Below are 21751 nucleotides of genomic sequence, written 5' to 3' on the forward strand. Positions count from 1 at the left end.
AGCACATCTGGGACATCATGTCTCGCTCCATCCACCAACGCCACGTTGCTCCACAGACTGTCCAGGAGTTGGCAGATGCTTTAGTCCAGGTCTGGGAGGAGATCCCTCAGCAGACCATCCGCCACCTCATCAGGAGCATGCCCAGGCGTTGTAGGGAGGTCACACAGGCACATGGAGGCCACACACACTACTGAGCCTCATTTTGACTTGTTTTAAGGACATTACATCAAAGTTGGATCAGCCTGTAGTGTGGTTTTCCACTTTAATTTTGAGTGTGACTCCAAATCCGGACACCCATGGGTCGATAAATTTGATTTCCATTGATCATTTTTGTGATTGTGTTGTCAGCACATTCAAGTATGTAAAGAAAAAAGTATTTAATAAGAATATTTCATTCAATTCAGATCTAGGATGTGTTATTTTAGTGTTCCCTTTATTTTTTTGAGCAGTGTAGATTTTGGTCGGATTTGTATCATGTGATATACACTATATGCCTACCACTTTAAAGATGCAAAATATTTTTTTATTGTGGACAAACAAGAAATTAGACTAAAAAACAGAACTTGAGCGTGCATAACTATTCACCCCCCCAAAATCAATACTTTGTAGAGCCACCTTTTGCAGCAATTACAGCTGCAAGTCTCTTGAGGTATGTCATTAAGATTGGCACATCTAGCCACTGGGATTTTTGCCCATTCTTCAAGGCAAAACTGCTCCAGCTCCTTCAAGTTGGATGGGTTCCACTGGTGTACAGCAATCTTTAACTTCTTACGGGTAGGTGGGACGGTAGCGTCCCACCTGGCCAACATCCGGTGAGATTGCAGAGCGCGAAATTCACAAATTCTAAATTCAAATATTTAACATTCTTGAAAATATATATGTTATACATCAAAATGAAGCTTAACTTCTTAAGTCATACCACAGATTCTCAATTGGGTTGAGGTCTGGGCTTTGACTAGGCCATTCCAAGACATTTACATGTCTCGAGTGTTGCTTTAGCAGTATGCTTAGGGTCATTGTCCTGCTGGAAGGTGAACCTCCGTCCCAGTCTGAAATCTCTGGAAGACTGAAACACGTTTCCCTCAAGAATTTCCCTTTATTTAGCGCCATCCTTCAATTCTGACCAGTTTCCCAGTCCCTGCTGATGAAAAACATGGGATGGTGTTCTCGGGATGATGAGAGGTGTTGGGTTTGCGCCAGACATAGCGTTTTCCTTGATGGCCAAAAATCTCAATTTTAGTCTCATCTGACCAGAGTACCTCTTCCATATGTTTGGGGAGTCCCCTACATGCCTTTTTGCGAACACCAAACGCCTTTGTTATTTTTTTCTTTAAGCAATGGATTTCTTCTGGCCCCTTTTCAGTAAATCCCAGCTCTGTGGAGTGTACGGCTTAAAGTTGTCCTATGGACAGATACCCCAATTGCCGCTGTGGAGCTTTGCAGCTCCTTCAGGGTTATCTTTGGTCTCTTTGTTGCCTCTTAATGCCCTCCTTGCCTGGCCTGTGAGTTTTGGGGGGTCGGCCCTCTCTTGGCAGGTTTGTTGTGGTGCCATATTCTTTCCATTTTTTAATAATGGATTTAATGGTGCTCCGTGGGATATTCAAAGTTTCAGATATTTTTTTATAACCCAACCCGGATCTTTTTTTCTCCACAACTTTGTCCCTGGCCTGTTTGGAGAGCTTGGTGGTGCCCTTGCTTAGTGGTGTTGCAGACTCTGGGGTCTTTCAGAACAGGTGTGTGTGTGTGTGTATATATATATATATATAATATATACTGAGATCATGTGACAGACCATGTGACACTTAGATTGCACATAGGTGGACTGTTTTACCTAATTATGTGACTTCTGAAGGTAATTGGGTGTACCAGATCTTATTTATGGGCTTCATTGCAAAGGGGTGAATATATATGCGGTTTTTATTTACATTTTTGGAATATTTTTTTGAAACAAGTTATTATTATTTTAAAATTTCACTTCACCAATTTGGACTATTTTGTGTATGTCCATTAGATGAAATCCAAATAAAAATCTATTTAAATTACAGGTTGTAATGCAACAAAATTCAGAAAACGCCAAGGGGGATGAATACTTTTCCAAGGCACTGTAATATCGTCCGATTCCGATATGTTCACCGATATATCGTGCATCCCTAATACTCACCATTACATCAGTACTACAACTACCATCATCATTAGCGCCATCACAAAACTGCTATCCTTACCATCACCATACTACCCGTACCACTACTATTTGGAATATTAATCACAACAAAAGTAATACCAATAATAGTTACAACAATAATACTAATAATAAGTAAGTTACTGTTTACTATACAGATGTTATTATTCATTCTCCCTCAGGCCATGGCAGACATACATATTTGGCTACAAGAGGAGCCATTCCTCCTTCGCCCATGAGTATTTTTTGCTTTTCCTCTGGGTTTAATAAGTTAACATTTTGAATAAATATAGTCATTTCTGTGAATAATTAATATATTGCCGAGGAGAATTTCTCACATTAAAGGATAAAGTGCATCTCTGTTTCTACCTCTCCTGTTGTGTGGTGACCACTTACACACTCCTCTTTGGGTAGCCATGTCTTTTTATGTCTACCGGTTTCTATTGCCAATTGGTGGTCACTCAGCCTGTACTTGGTAAGGATCTGTCTCTGCTTTGTATCTCTGACAGAGTAGAGATAATCAGCCAATTCATATTCTCTGTTTAGGGCCAGATGGCAATTTAGTCGACTTAGGGATTTTGTTTAGTTTTTTCAATGTTGTAAATATGAGACCTTTGATTGGTTCATGATTGTGTTTATTTGAATTATTTATTTGAATTGGTCTGATATGATCAGACCAAGGTATGAGTCATTTTTTTGTGTGTTCAATCATGGTGTTGTTCAAGGTGAATTTATATTTGTGTTTCTGACATCTAGGTTTTAGTCTGGAAACTCCTGATTTACATTTTGTTTGGCAACATTGCTCTTGAATATTAAGGTTCTGTTGAAAACCTTATTTGGTTGGTGATAGAAGAACCAAATCATCAGCATATTGGTGGTCGGTATCCGCTACGGAGCCGCAGTCAAACGACCACCCCTCATCACTGTCAAACGCTCCCTAAAACACTTCTGTGAGCAGGCCTTTCTAATCGACCTGGCCCGGGTATCCTGGAAGGACATTGACATCCCGTCAGTTGAGGATGCCTGGTCATTCTTTAAAAGTAACTTCCTCACCATTTTAGATAAGCATGCTCCGTTCAAAAAATGCAGAACTAAGAACAGATATAGCCCTTGGTTCACTCCAGACCTGACTGCCCTCGACCAGCACAAAAACATCCTGTGGCGGACTGCAATAGCATCGAATAGTCCCCGCGATATGCAACTGTTCAGGGAAGTCAGGAACCAATACACGCAGTCAGTCAGGAAAGCTAAGGCCAGCTTCTTCAGGCAGAAATTTGCATCCTGTAGCTCCAACTCCAAAAAGGTCTGGGACACTGAAGTCCATGGAGAACAAGAGCACCTCCTCCCAGCTGCCCACTGCACTGAGGCTAGGTAACACGGTCACCACATATAAATCCATGATTATCGAAAACTTCAACAAGCATTTCTCAACGGCTGGCCATGCCTTCCGCCTGGCTACTCCAACCTCGGCCAACAGCTCCGACCCCCCGCAGCTACTCGCCCAAGCCTCTCCAGGTTCTGCTTTACCCAAATCCAGATAGCAGATGTTCTGAAAGAGCTGCAAAACCTGGACCCGTACAAATCAGCTGGGCTTGACAATCTGGACCCTCTATTTCTGAAACTATCCGCCGCCATTGTCGCAACCCCTATTACCAGCCTGTTCAACCTCTCTTTCATATCGTCTGAGATCCACAAGGATTGGAAAGCTGCCGCAGTCATCCCCCTCTTCAAAGGGGGAGACACCCTGGACCCAAACTGTTACAGACCTATATCCATCCTGCCCTGCCTATCTAAGGTCTTCGAAAGCCAAGTCAACAAACAGATCACTGACCATCTGGAATCCCACCGTACCTTCTCCGCTGTGCAATCTGGTTTCCGAGCCGGTCACGGGTGCACCTCAGCCACGCTCAAGGTACTAAACGATATCATAACCGCCATCGATAAAAGACAGTACTGTGCAGCCGTCTTCATCGACCTTGCCAAGGCTTTCGACTCTGTCAATCACCATATTCTTATCGGCAGACTCAGTAGCCTCGGTTTTTCGGATGACTGCCTTGCCTGGTTCACCAATTACTTTGCAGACAGAGTTCAGTGTGTCAAATCGGAGGGCATGCTGTCCGGTCCTCTGGTAGTCTCTATGGGGGTGCCACAGGGTTCAATCCTCGGGCCGACTCTTTTCTCTGTATATATCAATGATGTTGCTCTTGCTGCGGGCGATTCCCTGATCCACCTCTACGCAGACGACACCATTCTATATACTTCCGGCCCGTCCTTTGACACTGTGCTATCTAACCTCTAAACGAGCTTCAATGCCATACAACACTCCTTCCGTGGCATCCAACTGCTCTTAAACGCTAGTAAAACCAAATGCATGCTTTTCAACCGTTCGCTGCCTGCACCCGCACGCCTGACCAGCATCACCACCCTGGATGGTTCCGACCTTGAATATGTGGACATCTATAAGTACCTAGGTGTCTGGCTAGACTGTAAACTCTCCTTCCAGACTCATATCAAACATCTCCAATCGAAAATCAAATCAAGAGTCGGCTTTCTATTCCGCAGCAAAGCCTCCTTCACTCACGCCGCCAAATTTACCCTAGTAAAACTGACTATCCTACCGATCCTCGACTTCGGCGATGTCATCTACAAAATTGCTTCCAACACTCTACTCAGCAAACTGGATGCAGTTTATCACAGTGCCATCCGGTTTGTCACTAAAGCACCTTATACCACCCACCACTGCGACTTGTATGCTCTAGTTGGCTGGCCCTCGCTACAAATCCATGCTAGGTAAAGCTCCGCCTTATCTCAGTTCACTGGTCACGATGGCAACACCCATCCGTAGCACGCGCTCCAGCAGGTGTATCTCACTGATCATCCCTAAAGCCAACACCTCATTTGGCCGCCTTTCGTTCCGGTTCTCTGCCGCCTGTGACTGGAAGGAATTGCAAAAATCGCTGAAGTTGGAGACTTTTATCTCCCTCACCAACTTCAAACATCTGCTATCTGAGCAGCTAACCGATCGCTGCAGCTGTACATAGTCTATCGGTAAATAGCCCACCCATTTTTACCTACCTCATCCCCATACTGTTTTTATTTATTTACTTTTCTGCTCTTTTGCACACCAATATCTCTACCTGTACATGACCATCTGATCGTTTATCACTCCAGTGTTAATCTGCAAAATTGTAATTATTCGCCTACCTCTTCATGCCTTTTGCACACAATGTATATAGACTCCCCCCCCTTTTTTTCCTACTGTGTTATTGACTTGTTAATGGTTTACTCCATGTGTAACTCTATGTTGTCTGTTCACACTGCTATGCTTTATCTTGGCCAGGTCGCAGTTGCAAATGAGAACTTGTTCTCAACTAGCCTACCTGGTTGAATAAAGGTGAAAAAAAAATATAGCAGGTATGGTTTACCTTTGTGTCAGATAGTGTGAGTCTTGGGGCTGGAGAGTGGTCCAACATGTCTGCTAATTCATTGATATAAATGTTGAAAAGGTTTAGACTCAAACTGCAGCCTTGTCTCACACCTCAACGCTGCAAAAATAATTGTTCTTTCGTTTTTGATTTTTATTGCACACCCATTTTCTGTGTACATTCATTTTATAAAGTCATACACCTTACCACCAAGCCCACTGTGGAGAATTTTGAAGAATAGATCTTTGTGCCAAATAGAATCAAATGCTTTTTATAAGTCAATAAAGCAAGCAGAGATTTTGCCCTCCTTTTTTTTGGTGGATGTGTTTATTCATTAGAGTGTCTAAGGTGTGTATATATGTTTAGTAGTGTAATGGTTATGTGAAAGCCTATTTGACATTTACTTGTAAAACAAATTCTTGAAGGAAGGTTTGGATTCTTGAATTGAAAACGCCACAGAAAACCTTTCCAAAGTTGCTGTTTATGCAAATTCCCCTGTCATTTTTAGGGTCTGATTTGAGGAGATGGGGGAGATGAGCCCCTGGTTCCAGACATCAGGAAAGCAGCCAGAAGTTACACTGAACAAAAATGTAAACACAACATGTAAAGTGTTGGTATCATGTTCTGTGAGCTGAAATAAAAGATCCTAGAAATGTTTCATACGCACAAAAAGCTTATTTCTCTCAAATTTTGTGCACAAATTTGTTTACATCCCTGTTAGTGAGCATTTCTCCTTCACCAAGATAATCCATCTCCTGACAGGTGTGGCATATCAAGAAGATGATTAAACAGGTTCACCTTTATTTATTTATCCCTTATTTTACCAGGTAAGTTGACTGAGAACACATTCTCATTTAGAGCAATGACCTGGGGAATAGTTGCAGGGGAGAGGAGGGGGGATGAATGAGCCAATTGAAAGACAATAAAAGGCCACTCTAAAATGTGCAATTTTGTCACACAACACAATGCCACACGTCTCGTGTTTTGAGATAGCGTGCAATTGACATGCTGACTGCAGGAATGTCCACCAGAGCTTTTGCCAGATAAATTATTAATTTCTCTACCATAAGCCGCCTCCAGTGTCATTTTAGAAAATGTAGAATTTAGAGAACCCAGCAACTTCGCACAGCCATTAAAGAGGAGTAGGACAACATTCCACAGGCCACAATCAACAGTCTGATCAACTCTACGTGAAGGAGATGTGTCACGCTGTTTGAGGCAAATGGTGGTCACACCAGATACTGACTGGTTTTCTGATCCACGCGCATGCATGCCTTTACCTTTGACCAACAGATGCATATCTGTATTTCCAGTCATGTGAAATCCACAGATTAGGGCCTAATGAATTTATTTAAATTGACTGATTTCCTTATATGAACTAACTTAGTATAATCTTTTGAAATTGTTGCATGCTGCATTTTAGATGTTCATTCAGTGTAGTACCATGTTAAACAATTTAAGCACAGCATTTTGCAACTCAGTTGTGTTGTTTTTCAGCATTTCATATCTCATATTATTTAGACTACACGCTTTCTTTGGTTTTATAGATTTTAACTTTTCATTTCGTTGTTGTTGGGTTATTGGGTAATCTAATAGATTTTGGTTGTTTTTAATGATTGATTCAAGGATATTCAATATTTCTTAAATTTGTAATTGGTTATGCTGGAAGTCTTTTTGTGGGATGTTTTTGTATAGATTATATTAATTTGTCTTCCAAATTCCTCCATGGCTAATTCTTCTGACTTTGTCATGCTTAAATTGTTCCACATGTCCCAGAACATATTTTTATCAATTAGGTTTTAAATTTCGTCAAGTGTCTTAACGGTATAATTCAATTTCTTGCATTTTAATGTACAGTCGTGGCCAAAAGTTTTGAGAAATATTAATTTTCACAAAGTCTGCTGCCTCAGTTTGTATGATGGCAATTTGCATATACTCCAGAATGAAGAGTGATCAGATGAATTGCAATTAATTGCAAAGTCCCTCTTTGCCATGCAAATGAACTGAATCCCCCCAAAACATTTCCACTGCATTTCAGCCCTGCCACAAAAGGACCAGCTGACGTCATGTCAGTGATTCTCTCGTTAACTTTTTAAGGTATAGGGGGCAGCATTTTCACTTTTGGATAAATAGCGTGCACAATTTCAACTTCCTGCTATTCATGCCAAGAATATAAGATATGCATATTATTAGTAGATTTGGAAAAAACTGTTTGAATCATGTCTGTGTGTATAACATAACTTATGTAGCAGGTAAAACCCAGAGGATTAAACATTCAGATTTTTTTATATTTTTAGGTCTCTGTCTGTTCAGTGGTTCTCATTGGGAAACAATATTTCTTTAGGCACTTATTTGCAGTTCCTACCATTTCCACTGGATGTCACCAGTCTTTGTAATTTGGTTGAGGTTATTCCTTTGTGCAATGAAGAAGTACGGCCATCCTGGAAAAGGGTAACACTGTTGAGAGTTGGCCAAGACTTGAAAAGTAGCGTTCGTTTCCTCTCGTCCTCTATTGAAAACAGATAGAACCGTCTTCAATTTGATCGATTATTAACGTTTAAAAATACCTAAAGTTGTATTACAAAAGTTTTTTGAAATGTTTTTGCAACGTTTACAGGCAACTTTTGAGATATTTTGAAGTGACTGCGCAAATTGGAAGCTGTTTTTTTCTGGATCAAACGCGCCAAATAAATGGATATTTTGGATATATATGGACTGAATTAATCGAACAAAAGGTCCATTTGTGATGTTTATGGGACATATTGGAGTGCCAACAAAAGAAGCTCGTCAAAGGTAAGGCATGTTTTATATTTTATTTCTGCGTTTTGTGTAGCGCCTGCAGGGTTGAAATATGCTACTCTCTTTGTTTACTGCTGTGCTATTATCAGATAATAGCTTCTTATGCTTTCGCCAAAAAGCCTTTTTGAAATCTGACATTGGCTGGATTCACAACGAGTGTAGCTTTAATTTGCTATCTTGCATGTGTGATTTAATGAAAGTTTCAAATAAAATGCTATAAAATTCAATCTGGCGCTCTGCATTTTCCCTGGCAATTGGCCAAGTGGGACATTTGCGTCCCCCTATCCCATAGAGGTCATTAACACATGTGTGAGTGTTGACGAGGACAAGGCTCGAGATCACTGTGTCATGCTGATTGAGTTCGAATAACAGACTATAGGGTGGTGCTTGGAATCACTGTTCTTCCTGTCAACCATGGTTACCTGCAAGGAAATACGTGCCGTCATCATTGCTTTGCACAAAAAGGGCTTCACAGGTAAGGATATTGCTGCCAGTAAGATTGCACCTAAATCAACCATTTATTGGATCATCAAGAACTTCAAGGAGAGCGGTTCAATTGTTGTGAAGAAGGCTTCAGGGCTCCCAAGAAAGTCCAGCAAGCGCCAGGACCATCTCCTAAAGTTGATTCAGCTGCAGGATTGGGGCACCACCAGTACAGAGCTTGCTCAGAAATGGCAGCAGGCAGGTGTGAGTGCATCTGCACGCACAGTGAGGTGAACACTTTTGGAGGATGGCCCGGTGTCAAGAAGGGCAGCAAAGAAGCCACTTCTCTCCAGGAAAAACATCAGGGACAGACTGATATTCTGCAAAAGGTACAGGGATTGGATTGCTGAGGACTGGAGGACTGTGTCATGCCAACAGTAAAGCATCCTGTGACCATTCATGTGTGGGGTAGCTTCTCAGCCAAGGGAGTGGGCTCACTCACAATTTTGCCTAAAAACACAGCCATGAATAAAGAATGGTACCAACACATCCTCTGAGACCAACTTCTTCCAACCATCCAGGAACAGTTTGGTGACAAACAATGCCTTTTCTAGCATGATGGAGCACCTTGCCATAAGGCAAAAGTGATATCTAAGTGGCACGGGGAACAAAACATCGATATTTTGGGTCCATGGCCAGGAAACTCCCCAGACCTTAATCCCATTGAGAACTTGTGGTCAATCCTCAAGAGGCGGGTGGCCAAACAAAACCCCACAAATTCTGACAAACTCCAAGCATTGATTATGCAAGAATGGGCTGCCATCAGTGGCCCAGAAGTTAATTGACAGCATGCCAGGGCGTATTGCAGAGGTCTTGAAAAAGAAGGGATCAACACTGGAAATATTGACTCTTTGCATCAACTTCATGTACTTGTCAATAAAAGCCTTTGAGACTTATGAAATGCTTGTAATTATACTTCAGTATTCCATAGTAACATCTAACAAAAATATCTAAAGACAGCAGCAGCAGACTTTGAAAATTAATATTTGTGTCATTCTCAACTTTTGACCACGACTGTATGTTTATACTGTTTCAGAGTTTCAAAATAGTCATAGCGTAGCTCTGGGTTGTTTTGCTGCTTATGTTTTCCATTTGACATTTGTCTTAGATGGTTTCTAATTGTTTTACATGCTTTATAAAAAAAAAAAACATTTCAACAATGTTTAGATTTTTCTTTCTGATGTTGTATTTCTTTGCTTTTCTCAGATTTGCTTTTGATCCTCTTTTTTAAAATATTCAATGGATTTTTCTAGGAGCTGAATTGACATCTTATTTATTGGTGAGTTATTGAAGACCTGTATAGAGTTCATTTCATTTGAGTTTGTTTCATTTAATTTCTCTGCACTGTTTGAAGCCTATCTGTACGATTTGTACATTTTGTTGGGCTGTTTTTTTGAGTGAGTATTGCTGGTCACTTTGATCTGACAATGGTGTCTGTGCTCTGACAGTGACACTAATGGAGGGGTCCATGTCAGTGATGTCATGCCTCTCTCTCTCCCTCTCTCTCTGCATCCCTCCTGCTCTCTCTCGCTGCCTCTCCCTCGCTCTCTCTATAGTTGGAGGGATTCTGATCATTTTGCCAATGGCTTTTTGTTCTCAGCTGTGTGTGCGCGTTCGTGCTGGGGGTGAGAGTTGTTATTTTACCTTGCTTTAACAATGGGTATGGATTTTTTTGTTCGAAGTTCCCAATTCTGAATAACAAGTTACACAATCACTCTATTCTGTTATTGCATTTAATGACTGGCCTCTAAAGTTCCATTATGGCTGTTCTTGCAAGCTGACTCTGCAGTAGCATACTTGCTGCTTTCTCACCAGGTAGTTGGATCAAAATGGAACTTCCCTCACAATGTGTCTTTAAAATAGTCTTGGCCCTTCGTGCGGTGTGTACAACTGAGGTCAAGAACATACAATCTATGAATAAAACGGTCTACACCGAGGTCATGACATAACAGTACCAATCCTTCCTGTGTCTGTCTGTCTGACTCTCCTTTCTTGTAACGTTACCATTTATTTCAAGCCTATCGCCATAGCAATTGGTTATTCATACATTGCTGACCATCAAACCTGAACACGGAACTCTACACTACCTGTCCAAAGTTTTAGAACACCTACTCATTTTTCGTTTTCTTTATTTGTACTATTTTTTTTTTTACATTGTAGAATAATAGTGAATACATCAAAGCAATGAAATAACACATGGAATCATCTAGTAACCAAAAAATTGTTAAACAAATCCAAATATATTTTATAGTTGAGATTCTTCAATAGCCACCCTTTGCTTTGATGACAGCTTTGACACTCTTGGCTTTCTCTCATCTAGCTTCACCTGGAATGCTTTTCCAACAGGAGTTCCCACATATGCTAAGCACTTGTTGGCTGCTTTTCCTTCACTCTGCGGCCCGACTCATCCTAAACCATCTCAATTTGGTTGAGGCCAGGTGATTGTGGAGGCCAGGTCGACTGATGCAGCACTCCATCACTCTCCTTGGTAAAATAGCCATTGCACAGTCTGGAGGTGTGTTGGGTCATTGTCCTGTTGAAAGCCCAAACCAGATGGGATGGCATATCGCTGCAGAATGTTGTGGTAGCCATTCTGGTTAAGTGTGCCTTGAATTCTAAATAAATCACCAACAGTGTCACCAGCAAAGCACCCCCACATCATAACACCACCAACTCCATGCTTTATGGTGGGAACAACACGTGGAGATCATCCGTTGTCTCACAAAAACACGAGCGGTTGCTCCAGACCAAAGGACAGATTTCCTCCTGTCTAATGTCAATTGCTTGTGTTTCTTGGCCCAAGCATGTCTCTTCTTCTTATTGGTGTCCTTTAGTAGTGGTTTCTTTGCAGCAATTTGACCATGTAGATCTGATTTCACACAGTCTCCTCTGAACAGTTGATGTTGAGATGTGTCTGTTACTTGAACTATGTGAAGCATTTATTTGGGCTGCAATTTCTGAGGCTGGTAACTCTATTGAACTTATCCTCTGCAGCAGAGGTAACTCTGGGTCTTCCTTTCCTGTGGGGGTCCTCGTGAGAGCCAGTTTCATCATTGCGCTTGATGGTTTTTGCGACTGCACTTGAAGAAACTTTCTAAGTTATTCAAAATTTCCTCTGACTGACCTTCATGTCTTAAAGTAAGGATCGACAGTTGTTTGCTTCTTTGAGCTGTTCTTGCCATAATATGGACTTGGTCTTTTACCAAAAAGGGCTTTCTTCTGTATACCCCCCTATGTTGTCACAACAACAGATTGGCTCAAACGCTTAAAGAAGGAAAGATATTCAACAGATTAACTGTTAATTGAAATGCATTCCAGGTGACTACCTCATGAGCTGGCTGAGAGAATGCCAAGAGTGTGCAAAGCTGTCATCAAGCCAAAGGGTGGCTATTTTATATTATTTGATTTATTTAAAGAAATTACCCCCCTTTTCTCCCCAATTTCGTGGTATCCAATTGTTAGTAGCTACTATCTTGTCTCATCGCTACAACTCCCGTACGGGCTCGGGAGAGACGAAGGTTGAAAGTCATGCGTCCTCCGATACACAACCCAACCAAGCCGTACTGCTTCTTAACACAGCGCGCATCCAACCCGGAAGCCAGCCGCACCAATGTGTCGGAGGAAACACCGCGCACCTGGCAACCTTGGTTAGTGTGCACTGCGCCCGGCCCGCCACAGGAGTCACTGGCGCGCGATGAGGATATCCCTACCGGCCAAACCCTCCCTAACCCGGGTGGCGCTATGCCAATTGTGCGTCGCCCTGGTTACGACAGAGCCTGGGCGTGAACCCAGAGTCTCTGGTGGCACAGCTGGCGCTGCAGTACAGCTCCCTTAACCACTGCGCCACCCGGGAAGAATCTCAAATATAAAATATATTTTGATTTGTTTAACACTTTTTTATGTTGTCAAATAGTAAAAAGAAAGAAAAAACCTTGAATGAGCTAGTGTATGTACCTTGGAGAAGACCTTTGACCCTTGGCATTGGGAGTACATGGCTTAATTTAACCCCAAATTGTAGTAACACGCTAGCTAAATGCTCATCAAAATAACAAACCACCAATAGATGGAATGTAACTATCAAAGCAGGCCAACCACAGATCACAAACCCAAACCACTCTGAGGTTACTGGTCAGACATCCAATTATAGGCCAATGTTCAAAGTCTCTGTGTAAAATGCTATTCCAGAGGCCAATAGCCACGACAGTGTTTTCAGGTTTATAGTAACACTCCGCTCTGTTTGTCTGATGTGTGTCATTGGTGGTTCTGTCGACGTTGTTGTTGTCATATATGACAGGCAGCCTGCCTCTGGGCTCCCCTTGGGTTTACAGCAATCAGTGCTCTAGCATATGGTCTCCAAATTCCCACCATCCATCTCTTTCTCTAACAAAGTGGGTGTTTATGTTTCTGACCTGGAGTAAACTGCATGGAAGAAAAGTCAAGACCAGTCAACTTTTTCAGTTAGGGTTCATGGCTGTATTCTCAATCACTTTTGGTAGATGTGTGATTACTTCAGGGCATGGTTTGAAATGTCATGTTAACCATTGACACAAATATACATGACTGGTAGGATTATATGGAAACATACTCGTGAGATTCTATGCGTAGATATTCATGTTTCTCTACCCCTAAACCCTGTCCCCTGTATCTCCATCCACCATCAGATACACCAGCCCAGCAGCCTGTGGAGAGTGTGGAGGTGGGTGCCACTGAAGGACCAGGGGAGGGGGAAGAGAAGCCCTCTTCTCCCCAGGTCCAGAGCCCTCAGACTAGTGAAGCAGCTGAGCTTTCTGGTCCTATCACCAACAGAGGAGTTAAAAGCAGGTCAGTCTGAGAGTTCCATCACAGCAAGTTTGGCTATGAGGGGTGGATCTGTGTTTATGTACGGTGTATATTGATTAATGTGATACTTTTGGTCATGTAGTGTATGTGGACACCTGCTTGTCGAACATCTCATTCCAAAATCATGGGCAATTAGTGCATTCGGAAAGTATTCAGACCCCTTCACTTTTTCCACATTTTGTTACATTATAGCCTTATTCTTAAATTTATAAAATATTTTTTTCCCCTCATCAATCTACACACAAACCCTTAATGACAAAGCGAAAAAAACAAACAGGCTTTTAGACATTTTTGCAAGTTTTATTACAAATAAAAACCAGAAATACCGTATTTACATAAGTATTCAGACCCTTTGCTATGAGACTCGGAATTGAGCTTAGGCTCATCCTGGTTCCATTAATCATCCTTGAGATGTTTCTACAACTTGGTTGGAGTCCACCTGTGGTAAATTCAACTGATTGGACAGGATTTGGAAAGGCACACACCTGTCTATATAAGGTCCCACATTTGACAGTGCATGTCAGAGCAAAAACCAAGCCATGAAGTTGAAGGAATTGTCCGCAGAGCTCCGAGACGAGAGGATTGTGTCGAGGCACAGAACTGGGGAAGGGTACCAAAAACATTCTGCAGCATTGAAGGTCCCCAAGAACACAGTGGCCTCCATCATTCTCAAACTAAAGAGGTTTGGAACCACCAACACTCTTCCTAGAGCTGGCCGCCCAGGCCAAACAGATTAATCAGGGGAGAATGGCCTTGATCAGGGAGGTGACCAAGAACCCGATAATAGAGCACCAGAGAGATGTAGATATGGGAGAACCTTCCAGAAGCACAACCATCTCTGCAGCACTCCACCAATCAGGCCTTTATGTTAGAGTGGCCAGACGGAAGCCACTCCTCATTAAAAGGCATATGACAGCCCGCTTGGAGTTTGCCAAAAGGCACCTATGGACTTTCAGACCATGAGAAACAAAATTCTCTGGTCTGATGAAACCAAGATTGAACTCTTTGGCCTGAATGCCAAGTGTCAAGTCTGGAGGAAACCTGGCACCATCCCTACAGTGAAGCACAGTGGTGGCAGCATCATACTGTGGGAATATTTTTTAGTGGCAGGGACTGGGAGACTAGCAAAGTACAAAGAGATCCTTGATGGAAACCTGCTCCAGAGCACTGAAAACGTGATATTTCAGTTTTTCTTTTTTTTATACATTTTCAAGAATGTAAAAAAAAAGCAGTTTTTGCGTTGTCATTAGGAAATCAAATCTAATTTTATTGGTCACATATACATATTTAGCAGATATTATCGCTGGTGTAGTGAAATGCTTGTGTTCCTAGCTCCAACAGTGCAGTAGTATCGAACCATTCACAACCATACACACATCTGAAAGTAAAATAATTATGGGGTGTTGTGTAGATATTTTTTAAAATCCATTTTAGAATAAGGCTGTAACGTAACAAAATGTGGAAAAAGTCAAGGGGCCAGAATACTTACCGAATGCACTGTATATGGAGTTGGTCCCCCCTTTGCTGTTATTACAGCCTCCACTCTTTTGGGAAGAATTTCCACTAGATGTTGGAACATTGCTGCGGGGACTTGCTTCCAATCAGTCACAAGAGCATTAGTGAGGTCGGACAGTGATGTTGGGCAATTAGACCTGGCTCGCAGTCAGTGTTCCAATTAATTCCAAAGGTTTGATGGAGTTGAGGTCAGGGTTCTGTTCAGGCCAGTCAAGTTCTTCCACACCGATCTCGACAAACCATTTCTGTATGGACCTTGCTTTGTGCACAGGGGGCGTTGAAAGAGTTGGAAGCACAGAATTGTCTAGAATGTCATTGTATGCTGCAGCGTTAAGATTTCCCTTCACTGTAACTAAGGAGCCTAACCATGAACACCAGCCCCAGACCATTATTTCTCCTCCACCAAATTTTACAGTTGGCACTATGCATTCGGGCAGGTAGCGTTCTCCTGGCAGCCACCAAACCCAGATTTGTCCATCGAACTACCAGATGGGTGGTGCAGCGTGATTCATCAATCCAGAGAACGCGTTTCACTGCTCCAGTCCAATGGTGGCGAGCTTAACATTGCTCATCCTGATTTTAGGCTTGTGTGCGGCTGCTCGGCCATGGAAACCCATTTCATGAAGCTCCCGACGATCAGTTCTTGTGCTGACCTTGCTTCCAGAGGCAGTTTTGATCACTGTAGTGAGTGTTGCAACCAAGGACAGACAATTGTTACGCACTTCAGCACTCGGCAGTCTCATTCTGTGAGGTTGTGTGACCTACTACTTTGGGGCTGAGCCGTTGTTGCCCCTAGACATTTCCACTTCACTTATAGTGTACCGGGGCAGCTCTAGCAGGGCAGAAATTTGATCAACTGACTGGTTGGAAGGGTGGCATCCTATGACGGTGCCACGTTTAAAGTCACTGAGCTCTTCAATAAGGCCATTCTACTGCCAATGTTTGTCTTTGGAGATTGCATGGCTGTGTGCTCGATGTTATACACATGTCATCAACAGCTGTGACTGAGATAGCCGAAGGGGTGTCCACATACTTTTGTGTATATATAGTGTATGTATCCATCGGTCTTCATCAGTACACATTCAGTATGTAGACACCACAGCTTGCATGCATATTCTCATTTATGGACAAATACACACATGTACGGGGGCATCCCCGGTGTGTCAGAGCATTGAGTTACCAGCCGGGAGTGGGAACAGGAACATTACCCCCCCCGTCATAGGTGCCACTCTGTTAAAGGTTGTAATCAATCTTTCAGACTGACTGCATTGTCGATGCTGGTGATGGAGGATAGAGGGGCGGGCGGACCGACCAGTTAAGCAGGCAGCATCTCTCCAGGGATCTTATTAACAAACCCTTCTCCTCCCTCAGAAACCAACCTGATAAATATGTACAACCTGTTCTGGTCTGATCTGCCTGGTTTGCTTTACTTTCCTTCACTCCCAGCCTGTCTGCCGCTCCCTCTATGGCGGCTCGATGTCCTCTGTTTTGGATCCTCGGATCGATGGATGTTACTTAATCTATTGATTTGAGTAGATGTGTATCAAAGGCCCATAATACGTGTAACTTTCAATTCCCACAGATGTTTGTTGTAAGAAAGGAATACTGTTGGGAATTGCAACACAAATATAGACGTGTGTGTGCACCCTTGCTTTGTTCGCGCCTGACCGTGCCATACCAAACCGAAGAGAAGTAATTCACGGCCAGCCACTGACCATGATGCATGGCTGAATGTCCCACTGGGTATATATAATTAACTGACAGTCCCTCTCTCCCTCTCTCAGTGAGCAGCTCTGTGCCTTCTGTTACTGTGGCGGCCGCAGTCTGCTGGGTCAGGGGGATCTCCAAGTGTTCGACTCCTCGCCTGGACACGAGCGCAATGCGACAGGAGGAGGAGGCCAGGCCAACGACCACAGCAAGGCCAGCAAAGGATACGGCAGAGATGACAGCGGTGTTGACAGAACCACTCAGCCCAGCGATGCAGCCGGAGATGCCAGCTCAGGACAGAGAGGCACACAGAAGTAAGTAGGCCTGGCTGGCTGGATGACACGGCTGTCTGAAAGGGTTTGGCTGGTAGAGCTAGCCTGGTCCGGTCTGGGCGAGCAGGGACGGTGAAATCTGTGATGGCCTCTGTAACCGGTTAATGAGCTGTATGGAACGAGAGCTGGGCTCTCTGCTGCTTCGATGTCACAGGCTGTTTATTTGGCCAGCCTTGCCTGTCCATACAGACGCCTGTCCATACAGACGTCTTGCCAATACAGACGTCTTACCAATACAGACGCCTGTCCATACAGACGTCTTGCCAATACAGACGTCTTGCCAATACAGACGTCTTACCAATACAGACGCCTGTCCATACAAACGTCTTACCAATACAGACGTCTTGCCAATACAGACGTCTTACCAATACAGACGCCTGTCCATATAGACGTCTTACCAATACAGACGCCTGTCCATATAGACGTCTTACCAATACAGACGCCTGTCCATACAAACGTCTTACCAATACAGACTCCTGTCCGATACAGACTCCTGTCCGATACAGAATCCTGTCCGATACAGACCCCTGTCCGATACAGACCCCTGTCCGATACAGACCCCTGTCCGATACAGACCCCTGTCCGATACAGACCCCTGTCCGATACAGACCCTTGTCCCATACAGACTCCTGTCCGATACAGACTCCTGTCCGATACAGATTCCTGTCCATACGGCCTTGCCTGTCCATACGGCCTTGCCTGTCCATACGGCCTTGCCCGTCAATACGGCCTTGCCTGTCCATACGGCCATGCCTGTCCATACGGCCTTGCCTGTCCATACGGCCTTGCCTGTCCATACGGCCTTGCCTGTCAATACGGCCTTGCCAATACAGACGCCTTACCAATACAGACGCCTGTTCATACAGACTCCTTCCCAATACAGGCGCCTGGACAGGGAGTGAGCAACATGACACAGAAACATCAAAACAAAGGGACACAAAAACAGCAGCAAACAAAGATGTGTGTGCAACATGTCATCATAGTGGATGATTTCAGCTGGCAGCTGAACTCTAATCTCAGATGTCATGTCTTGAGTGTCTGCTAATGTATTGCATATGCGTGGAGTAAGTGCTTTGTGTACTATTTCATCCTCTCCTGTGTCAGAGGAAGGGTCTGAGTGCGTATATGAATGCTCGTGAACCCCACCTCACCTCTCGCCTCACATTGTGCTAATGTGATCAATTATCTGAGAGGGTTCCAGACATTAACTCTGAACTTTCCAGGGCTAAATTAGCACCCTTTCCCTCGCAAATTAAATCAACAATCCACACGCAGGGCAGAGAGGCCTGTGCATTCACTCTCCTCACAGGCCTTAATGGATGACCATACTCTGGCTTAGCAGGTCATATTAGCACTCTGCTCTTGAAAGCTAAATTAGCGCCGCTCTGCTCCGCCTTGGCAAGCTTTTTCTGCCTGCTGGGGTCCCCAATGGTCCTACTATGCCATGTAGAGTAAGACTAACACGTAAGTGCGTGTGTGCGCGTACTGTGCACTGTGCCAACAAAGGACCCTCCCTGGACGTGTTTCGGACAGCTGTCTAATTTGTTTGTGTTCTTTGGAGCCAATAGTGTCTCTCCCTGGGGTCCCTGTGACGTAATGTGCACAGAGAGCAGAGCATACATATATACACACACATCCACCGCAACACGCCTGGCAGCGATCCAACGCCAGCCAGGCATTATTGTTGGAGCAGTGTGATTGGTAGTGTCTCTAGGCTAGACTGTGCCACAGAGAGAGAGAGAGGGTGGCAAGAGGACGGAGGGTGAAGAGGAGAAGGACATTTCAAGAAAAGGGATAGATGATGGAATTGAATGCTAGCCTATTTTGCACAATATGTAAGCTCCGGTCAGGAGGGCCATAACAATGACAAGGCATTATACAGTGAATATCGTTATGACCTCTTCATCCTCATCCTAGCCTTCACTCTCTCAGTTTTGGCTGTTTGTGTGTTTACTGTTTACTGAAACCAACTAGTTCTTTTAAATGCTAATTCCCTCTTGCCATATTTTCAGCATGCTCGGCAACTCACTAGAGCAGGGACTCTGGGAACCGTTTCCCTTTCAGCAGATTTCATGAGACAGAACAGCCAGCCTCTTGTGTGTCACGACCCGCTTTCACCCCCTCCTCCTCCTCCTCTACTGCTCTCTCCCTTCTCTGTTCTCTAACATTTTTCCTCTCATCCTATCTCTCCTCCACTCTTCTCTGCCTTATTTCTTCTCATTTATGCTTTGCATCACTTCTTTTACTATTTAGTTTTCTATCCCTCTCTTCGTTCCTGCCCAGCTTGCCTCACTTTGCTTTTTCAACTCTTTCTACCTCCACCTCACCTCCAGTTATTTTAACTCATCTCTCCCTCTTCATCTCTCTTCCAGTGGAGCTGAGAGCCATGGGGAGTTACCCGACCCAGACAAGGCCAGCAGGTTGTGGGATGAGCTGGCTCACGTCGGCCTCCCAGGAGATGTGGACGTCCAGTCTTTCTTTGAGGAGTCGGGGCAGTGCTTGGCGCATCACTGTTGTGCGTTGTGGTCGCAAGGCGTGTGCGAAGGCGAGGGACAATCACTGCTCAACGTGGACATAGCCATCGACTCAGGGAGCACAGAGGTGAGCAGCCCACAGTCCTCTCATGATAAAATGTCTGTTAAGTAAATGGGATTATACACTCTATAGAGAATATGATTTAACTGTGTCTATAGATAAGGGTTTCCGTTAGCAAAATGTGACCAGCAGCATTTTAATTGACCGGACATTTGAGAAATTTACCAGACCGATATGTAATGCATTGGCTATGTAACCTAGTTAGGGCGTCCACCCACTTGCTCAGAAAGTCAGAAATCAAATTTAGATTGCAAAGGTGTGTGTCCTTACCGAATTTGAAGATGTTAGAATAACTGTCCACATTTACGTTTCCTCAGCCAACAAGATGAGTAATGAACAACAAAATCACTAGTCTATGTCAATCTACTATCCCGCATAGTAGAAAAGTGTACCTATTCTGTTGGTCAGCTTGTCGTTCTATGTGAGAAAGAAATGGCCTATTCTAAACAAACTCTGGGACATTTGGTATTTGGTATTTTTTAAGATCCCCAGTAGCTGTGGCAAAAGCAGCAGCGACTCTTCCTGGGGTCCACACAAAACATGACACAATACAGAACATTAATAGACATCTCAAGGACAGAACTACATCAATTGGAAACAAGGCATACGTGCCTACATATCAATACATACACACAAACTAGGTCAAATAGTGGAGAGGTGTTGTGCCGTTAGGTGTTGTGCCGTTAGGTGTTGTGCCGTTAGGTGTTGTGCCGTTTGGTGTTGTGCTGTTAGGTGTTGTGCCGTTAGGTGTTGTGCCGTTAGGTGTTGTGCCGTTAGGTGTTGTGCCGTTAGGTGTTGTGTTGTGCCGTTAGGTGTTGTGCCGTTAGGTGTTGTGCCGTTTGGTGTTGTGCAGTTAGGTGTTGTGCCGTTTGGTGTTGTGCTGTTAGGTGTTGTGCTGTTAGGTGTTGTGTTGTGCCGTTAGGTGTTGTGCCGTTAGGTGTTGTGCCGTTAGTTGTTGTGCCGTTAGGTGTTGTGCAGTTAGGTGTTGTGCAGTTAGGTGTTGTGCAGTTAGGTGTTGTGCTGTTAGGTGTTGTGCCGTTAGGTGTTGTGTTGTGCCGTTAGGTGTTGTGTTGTGCCGTTAGGTGTTGTGCCGTTTGGTGTTGTGCCGTTTGGTGTTGTGCCGTTTGGTGTTGTGCCGTTTGGTGTTGTGCCGTTAGGTGTTGTGTTGTGCCGTTAGGTGTTGTGTTGTGCCGTTAGGTGTTGTGCCGTTAGGTGTTGTGCCGTTAGTTGTTGTGCCGTTAGGTGTTGTGCAGTTAGGTGTTGTGCAGATAGGTGTTGTGCCGTTAGGTGTTGTGTTGTGCCGTTAGGTGTTGTGTTGTGCCGTTAGGTGTTGTGTTTTGCCATTAGGTGTTGTGCCGTTAGGTGTTGTGCCGTTAGGTGTTGTGCCGTTAGGTGTTGTGCCGTTAGGTGTTGTGCCGTTTGGTGTTGTGCCGTTTGGTGTTGTGCCGTTTGGTGTTGTGCCGTTTGGTGTTGTGCCGTTTGGTGTTGTGTTGTGCCGTTTGGTGTTGTGCCATTTGGTGTTGTGCTGTTAGGTGTTGTGCCGTTTGGTGTTGTGCCGTTTGGTGTTGTGCCGTTAGGTGTTGTGCCGTTAGGTGTTGTGCTGTTAGGTGTTGTGTTGTGCCGTTAGGTGTTGTGCCGTTAGGTGTTGTGCCGTTAGTTGTTGTGCCGTTAGGTGTTGTGCAGTTAGGTGTTGTGCTGTTAGGTGTTGTGCCGTTAGGTGTTGTGTTGTGCCGTTAGGTGTTGTGCCGTTAGGTGTTGTGCCGTTAGGTGTTGTGCCGTTTGGTGTTGTGCCGTTTGGTGTTGTGCCGTTTGGTGTTGTGCCGTTTGGTGTTGTGCCGTTTGGTGATGTTGTGCAGTTAGGTGTTGTGCCGTTTGGT

General features: G+C 44.0%; 1 protein-coding gene across 1 annotated transcript in view; it reads left to right on the forward strand.

The window, feature by feature from the left end:
- LOC112260547 (histone-lysine N-methyltransferase 2C) overlaps nucleotides 1-21751 on the forward strand; it is a 118848-nt gene that overhangs the window by 18723 nt on the left and 78374 nt on the right. The window contains exons 3-5 of the mRNA XM_042329583.1: nucleotides 13548-13707; nucleotides 17025-17261; nucleotides 19652-19880. Coding sequence (XP_042185517.1) covers nucleotides 13548-13707; nucleotides 17025-17261; nucleotides 19652-19880 — 626 coding nt within the window. The remainder of the gene's footprint in view (nucleotides 1-13547; nucleotides 13708-17024; nucleotides 17262-19651; nucleotides 19881-21751) is intronic.

The sequence above is a fragment of the Oncorhynchus tshawytscha genome, linkage group LG10 (genome assembly GCF_018296145.1).
Source record: "Oncorhynchus tshawytscha isolate Ot180627B linkage group LG10, Otsh_v2.0, whole genome shotgun sequence".
Taxonomy (NCBI): domain Eukaryota; kingdom Metazoa; phylum Chordata; class Actinopteri; order Salmoniformes; family Salmonidae; genus Oncorhynchus; species Oncorhynchus tshawytscha.